The 7,525-nt window shown below is 35.6% G+C and overlaps 3 protein-coding genes across 3 annotated transcripts; 2 read left to right on the top strand and 1 right to left on the bottom strand.

Moving 5' to 3' along the window:
* Window positions 398-2,964, top strand: LOC18595887 (coatomer subunit beta'-3). The gene is made up of 10 exons (XM_018123096.1): window positions 398-524; window positions 655-675; window positions 786-847; window positions 1,048-1,102; window positions 1,209-1,245; window positions 1,334-1,659; window positions 1,762-1,893; window positions 1,991-2,139; window positions 2,348-2,416; window positions 2,602-2,964. The coding sequence occupies exons 1-10, from the start codon at window positions 522-524 to the stop codon at window positions 2,678-2,680; spliced, it is 933 nt and encodes a 310-aa protein (XP_017978585.1). The 5' UTR covers window positions 398-521; the 3' UTR covers window positions 2,681-2,964.
* LOC18595885 (cyclin-B2-3) lies at window positions 4,085-7,288 on the bottom strand. The gene is made up of 4 exons (XM_018122811.1): window positions 6,844-7,288; window positions 4,812-4,901; window positions 4,484-4,705; window positions 4,085-4,384 (listed from the first exon to the last, which is right to left on the bottom strand). The coding sequence occupies exons 1-4, from the start codon at window positions 6,880-6,882 to the stop codon at window positions 4,085-4,087; spliced, it is 651 nt and encodes a 216-aa protein (XP_017978300.1). The 5' UTR covers window positions 6,883-7,288.
* On the top strand, window positions 4,901-6,441 carry LOC18595884. Its single transcript, XM_018123097.1, has 2 exons — window positions 4,901-5,804; window positions 6,072-6,441. The coding sequence occupies exons 1-2, from the start codon at window positions 5,288-5,290 to the stop codon at window positions 6,170-6,172; spliced, it is 618 nt and encodes a 205-aa protein (XP_017978586.1). The 5' UTR covers window positions 4,901-5,287; the 3' UTR covers window positions 6,173-6,441.

Genomic DNA, 7,525 nt, shown 5'->3' with positions numbered 1-7,525 from the left:
CCAATCAATGGTCAAATTGGCTTTTCTATAAAACAGCTGAGCTTGAAATTTAAATTACTCCTTATTAAATTTGTGTCGAGGTGCTGTCATTACGTGGAGACAAAATTGATATGCTGTAAAAGAGATGCAATCAACTCTTCCCATGGAAATTGAAAGGAAAATCACAATTACCCACATAGAGAAACTCAAAGCCACGTGACCTTTCCTTCTGTTTTCCTCTTTCATTTTGCGACTTGTCAAAGGCAATGAAGCACCTCAAAAATTTAATCTTGACCCTTGATTCTAACGCGTCCTAATAATCAACGGACAAGGGCACATGGAATGATGTAACATAGGGAAGTACTGAAGAGTCTTTGGCGACGCTAGATTTGTAAAACAAAAACACAATCATTTTCCTTAATGGCAAAGCTTCCCACGCTTATATAAAGAGTTGTTGCAATGTCCATTTTACACAATTCAATTCAGTTACAAGAAATTGCAGTTTAAACAGCCATTCTCTTTTGCCAAAACCAACTTTGAAAATGGTGAGATATTACTTTTCATTTTTTTTTTTGATTTGCAAACTTAGAAATTTGATGTTTTATTATTATTATTATTATACTTGATAATTTTGTGTTTTTCCCCTGATTTGCATGACTATTTGGAACGAGGCAGGCACTGTCACTTATAATTGAGGTATCCTGTAACCTGCTGCTACTTCTTTCCTCTCTCTGTTTGAAATACATACTTATGTATTATCAATCTAGCTGTTTTACTAAGTTTGCTGAAAATAATCTTTGGTACAGAAAGAATTCGTTCAAACTTCAGAGAGAGTGAAATCTGTGGATCTACATCCCACCAAACCATGGTAATGTAAACGTTTCTTTGCCCATATGCTCATATATTTTCCCTCCCTCCTCCTTCCGAAATCCATTTCTTGCTTCTTACCCTCTACAGTTTAAACATGTACCGATCACCAGAAGAGATAGCAATATTGCTAGGAACCGAGTGGGAGGATCATTGCAATTTCAGGGTACTAAAGCATTTGCATGACAACTTTTCTTGCAGGATTTTAGCCGCTTTGTATTCTGGAAATGTCTGTATTTGGGACTACCAGTTACAGGTAAGAAGACATTAGGAGAAATAAAAAATAAAAATGATGAAAAAAGGAACCACAACTTTATTAAGTTTTTTACTAGTACTAACTCAAATTTCAACTGCTACTACAGAAAATAGAGAAGTCCTTCAAGGTCACTGAATCACCAGGTACGGAGACGTGATTTCTGTTGTCTACAAGTATTCACATTTCTTAGCTAGGATAGTCTCTAACACGCATGTGAATATGTGGTTGCAGCAAGGTCTGCAAAGTTCATAGTGCGAGAAAACTGGATTGTTGTTGGGGCTGATGACGGATTTATTCGTGTATACAACTACGATACAATGGAAATGATCAAAGAAATCGAGGCACATACTGATTTCATTAGGAGCCTGGCTATTCATCCAACCCTCCCGTTTATTCTGTCATCCTCGGATGACAAGCTTATAAAGCTGTGGGACTGGGAGAAGGGTTGGATCTGCAGTAGGATCTTCGAGGGCCATGGACATTATGTGATGCAAGTTGCATTCAACCCCAAAGACCTCAATACTTTTGCTAGTGCGTCACTTGACTGCACCATAAAGGTACCTGCTGAGGACGTGCTAATTTATTGCAAACAGTTGTTACATTGTTTCAATTATTTTGAAAGTGTTGTTTATGGCCTGCCAATGTCCTCCAATTTTCAGATTTGGAATATGGATTCCGCTTCTCCCAATTTTACATTGGATGCACATGCGAAAGGGATCAACTGCATTGAATTCTTCGTGGATGCTAATAAACCATATTTAATCAGCGGTTCAGATGATTATACTGCTAAGGTTTGCAACCAAGAACTCTTTTTATAAGTTTGATTTGATTTGTGCATCTGGTCTAAAATTTTTTGAACACACGCCCTGATTAATCATGTGTAAACAGGTATGGGACTATGAAACAAAAAGCTGCGTCCAAACGCTAGAAGGCCATACACATAATGTCACTGCGATATGTGGCCACCCAGAGCTTCCCAATATAATTACTTGTTCTGAGGACGGAACTGTAGGTGTATGGGACACGAAAAGTTACAGGTAACTTTCTCGTGGAACTAACAACTTCTAATTCTAATCCAGATTATTATGTCTTCCAAAATTGAGCCTTCTGCACTGAAACTCAATTTTTCTACTCCTACTGCGATAATTGTTGCATAATGCAGTTTATATATCTTTTATTATATTCTGGTTTCTGCTTCTTCACAGCTTCTAATGTTGTTGATCAATCAAATGGCCCAACTTACAGGCTTGAGAAAACGTTGGAATATGGTCTTGAAAGGGTCTGGACTGTTGCTTACATGAAAGGTTCTAGCAAGTAAGTTCCTGATATTTGTTTCTCTCTTAGAAGGTCCAATTTCTAGGCAGATACTTGGTTTGCCATTTATAAGTTATCACACTTTTGTGATCATGTAATGTTTCTGATTCCAACACTCGTTTAATTGAGCTTTATAGCCATTTATATATATATTCTCCTTACTTGCACTGCTACTATTATAACAGAGTCGTCTTTGGATGCGATAAGGGGACGATTGTGGCCAAAATTAGTAGCTCTCTTGGCTCGGATTCTGCCATTGTTTGACGCGAGGAAGGAGTACTGACTTGCATTGTCTATCTTCAGCTTGAAGATACATAATTAATACATCTACTGGCTTTTATGCCCCTCGAATTATTAGCATTTACAAGGAATAAAGGCTTCTTTGGGCTTGTAATTAATACGCCATTCTTAATCTCCTCGGTTTGTCGTGTTTTAATTAGCTAGTGCTTGTAGTGTGGTTATATAAATTCCAAAGAAGAAATGGCATATTTTTGTATTCATTTATAATGGAATAAGATTGATGGTCCAATGTGCAAATGCATTTTGATGTACAATCTTTTCGTTACCTGCTTTTAAGATATTTGTTTTCTTCATTTTTTTTGTAGAATTAGTGGAATGATCTCAAAACAATTGTTAAGATCTTACACAATCAACAGAATAAAGGAAGAAGGAAATCAAGTATACTCACAAAAACACAAGAAATTTATTTGCTTTTATTTTTTGATGACTTAGATCCATAAGCACAACGATAAAAAAAGATTCACTAAGAAAAAATCAGATATTACAAGAATAAATCTCTCTTAATTTATTGATATCTTTTAACCCCGTTATAATGAATATAAGAGTTTTATCTTAGTCTAAATAGTATTCAATATCATAGTCTAACTAAAATTCAAAATTATCTCAAAAAGGTATCCCAATCTTGAAGTCCAAGTAGAATTTAAAACTATCGCAACAAATCTTTACTTTTGACTTGAATTCACCAAGCCACACTTTATGAACAAATCTCTATCACCAAAACCAATCAAGTCCAAACAATGCTTAGTCAACATATCTAACGGAGTTTTAATTATAATGATTTTTTTGACTAAAATCTCACCTCTAGAAGGATTTCTCAAATGAATTACACTTGACTTGGATGTGTTAATTTTTCTCATGAAACATTTGATTTTTAATAAATGTTTGACAATTTGAATATAACAAACTATAACTATTTGTACTTGCTCAAAACCAAGATCACTAAGCAAACCTCGAAACCTTAAATCCTTTTCCATTACCTCAATCATAGCTATATATTGAGCTTCAATTATAGGCAAAGCAACAATTGATTGGAGAATTGCTTTCTAATTGATTGCGAACCTTGAAAGTGTGAACACATACATGTTTGAGATCTTTTAATATGTAGGTCATCAACAAAATTTGAATTAGAAAAGCTAACTCACTACCCAAAAACAACTTATTTCCAACAAAAATTTTCATTGAAAATAAGCTGATTTTCATTGGAAATACCTTTTTTCGACAGATTTTCAACAAAAAATTTCGTTGAAAATTCCGTTAGAAATCTGTTAGAAAAAATATGATTTCTGTTAGCTACCATTGGAAACCGTTGTGAAAAGAATTCCGTTGAAAAAAATTCCATATGAAATGAATTTCCCATAGAATTTTCCGTTAAAATTTTTTTCCCAACGAAAATTTCCGTTGAAAATAATTTCGTAGGAAATGAATTTCATATTCAACTAGGCAAAGCTCGATCATGAAGAATGACAAAAGCTCAAGCTGGTTTAAGATCACAATTAACGTCATCTCAGATTCATTTAACAATATTGCAGGATAATAAATACAAGATGGCAATGTTTTGTTGTAAAAAACCCTCTTGTTAGATTGAGCGTCTTTGAGAAATCTCCTCATAAACACATACGGTGTAGGAAAAGATAGATTGAATTGTAAGGTATTGATCATCAATTTCTCCTGCAAATCAAGAGGCAATACATTGCATTCCTATTTCTGATTGAGTGATGTTAAAAAAATAGGGGTGAAATCATGAAAACTGAATGTTGAATTACAAACCATATCAAGCACTTCTTTCCTGCTGTAGGCCTTGTCAGAAATCAGAATCAGATCCTCTACAACAGGAACAGAAACTTCTTCATATTTGCAAGCAAGAAGCATGGCTGTTACTCCAACCAGCTGAAGTTTCTTTCTCACTACTTGTTGAATTGCTAAAAATCTATCGATTAGATTTACTGTCAGATATAAGGTCTCCTCCATCAGTTCAAACTTGTAGTGAACCTATCATTCCATAATGCTCATTAACGATGGATTTTCAATTCCCAGGATTCTACCTAATTCACTTCCTAACCAAGATGCAAGTCAATTAATGCAACAGTTTGCATACCTCTATCAGCCAGTCAATAAGGATACCTCTCATCCTCTCCTTAATGTCACACTGCAGCGCCATATAATTTGGAGCAACACAACTAGTACCCTGCAAAAATTACACAAGCAGGTTCAGAAAATCAACCCTCCAAAAAAATTGACGAATAAATATATGCAATTGAGCATCAAATTAACTAGAACTAAAAATATTGACTAGCAAAAAGAAGGCTTCATCTCTCCCTCTTTCTGTTCGAATAAAACAACGAAAATAGAAAGCATATCAGATTTCTTCCTTCAATCCTGCCTATCAGATACATAGCAATCGTGATGGAACAGGGGATATTGAATTTGATTTCTGGAGTGCACGTAAAACCTGGTATTATGACACCTTGAACAGCATAGATGGCTGTGAAATTGAGTTTCAAGTTCAAGCATGTGTGGAGGAAAGGTTTGGCGATTGCTCCTCGCCGTTGTGGAGAACCAATAAGGTGACAGATGCTTCTCCTCTGCTTCCAAACAACTATTTTTACAGTAAATCTTTCCCCTGCAACACAAACACAAGCAATCGAAGAAGGTAGAAAAGAGCTCATGGAGATGATTCGTAACATGCCTGAGTTTAGCTACGAGCTTTCTTTGAAAGATATGGTTGATGAACAACACGCATCAGAGGAGGTCAAAGGGAAAGCTGTTTCTGAAGATGAAAGCTTTTGTTCTGAAACAGAAGCTCAGACAAAGAAACAAAAGAAGAAGAAAAGGAAGAAAAGAAAGGCAGGTCCGATAAGCAGAAGTGGAGGTATGGAGGCTGATAGTTTCTTAATAAAGATGTTTTTCCCAAGTTCTCTAAGTTTCAAGAAGAATCAAAGGCTGAAAATAGCTCCAAGGTTTCCCCTAGTCCATCCTCTGAGGGATCTGGGAAGCCTGACGAAAAGCAACGGTGGGTTAAAAGGATTTTCATCCGGAGGGATCATAAAAACAGAGATGATAACAGCAGCAGCAACAGCAGTACAAGCAGGTATTTCTTTTTTTGTTTCTAGTTTTATCTTCTGAAAACAACGTTAGGGCACTCACTCACTGCCAATGGCAAGTATAGCTGATAACGGCATGAATTATTCCAAATAATCAAAGGCTAACATGCCCTAATAAACGAAATAAAATAAAATCTTAAGCTTCATATCTGATCAAGAATTCAGTAGATTCATCCAGGTTCATATTGACTACAAGACCAATAACTGGCTCGTTGTACTAACAGCATTTTGAACAATTGATAATCATCATGCAGGCATGCTAACAAGACTTCTTTGCCGGCTTGCTGGCTATTCTTCCTTTCCAAGAAAAGCAAAGCCAAGAGACAGGAAGAATTCATTATCTGAAAGAGAATAAAGCTGTAGCAAATCTGCTATTACTAGCAGTGGAGATAACAGAACAGTCCTAACAAGAAGGAAAACGTCTCCTATATAGAATGTCATTAGCCTCAAGGGGACACCCCATCCTTTAGAACTCAGTATTTGAGACTCCAAGTTGAAGACCTCAGGTTCGAATTTTGAGATTGAAAGGAGAAATTTGCCAAATAGGAGAGGACTATCCCTGTTGTCTGTCCCAAAATCATATCTTAGAAAAACAATAATAATGTTTTTGACTTATTTTTACTGCTTATGCTACTTCCAAATTTCCTATGTGGTAACGTTGAAATCTTTAATGAGTCAAATATGCATAACTTCTTGTAAATATATGGAGCTATAATGGCATGTTGCACCAGAAATAGCATGTTCAAGCAAACAACACCAGATCAAAGAATTAAAATATAATATATATACAAGCTTGTGCATGAAATGAAGCAGAGTATCTACATTTTCGAAGAGCACAAGTTTTTACGGTAACATAAGTGAGATTTACATTTCCTACACAATATACAGCAGGAAGCTAGCAATGCAGGAAAACAACCCTATAAATTAAAAACTTCTTCCTTTCACTTATATGTGAAAACTTTACCTTGGAATAGTAAATAAAAAAGGCTAGGTTAGTGAGATTGTAACAATTGCTGTATGATATACCATTTTGTGACTGTCTTGTCTTCTAGCCATCTTTGTCATTTTCACTATCCTGCAAAATGACACCCTTCACTTTTGCCCTGCGACACGCTGGTTGACTCCTATATGATACACCCACCTTAAATATTCAAAATTCCCCTTCTCGTCCCCGCCATAGCTGATGCTTCGTTGATGCTGTTTCCAGTGCTGCCATCCGACCCTTCTTCCTCGTGTCCTCCCCGCCTCCTGCCTTCTTCAAGGACCCAAATAGAAGCCTTTTTTCCTTAAATCATAAAATTAGATTTCTTTTGATTTGATTAAGAGCAGATCTAAGGAAGGGAAAGATAAGCAGAGAGGGGCCAGGAAGAGTGGGGATGTAAAGGCAAGGCAAGGCAAGGCAAGGGACAGGGGATGAGACTAGGGCGGGGAAGATTGAAAATTTGGGAAAAGATTTGAGGAAAGAGTTGGGCATGTAGGCCTAGTTATATAATATTTGACGTGGATTTTTTATTAGAAAGTTAATTATTTATAAGAATTATTAATAAAGTTGGTAGATTTTTTAAATTTTTATTTTTAGTTTTTATTTTTTTTAATTGAAAAAAGGGATTCGAACCTTACTTATTTTCAATGTTTGAGTTGGAATCTTATCACAATCAGTTCATATATATATATATATATATATATATATATATATATATATATATAT

Source organism: Theobroma cacao, chromosome 6 (assembly GCF_000208745.1).
Source record: "Theobroma cacao cultivar B97-61/B2 chromosome 6, Criollo_cocoa_genome_V2, whole genome shotgun sequence".
Taxonomy (NCBI): domain Eukaryota; kingdom Viridiplantae; phylum Streptophyta; class Magnoliopsida; order Malvales; family Malvaceae; genus Theobroma; species Theobroma cacao.
The sequence above is the reverse complement of the archived record's forward strand: the minus strand, read 5'-3'. Positions and strand labels throughout refer to the sequence as shown.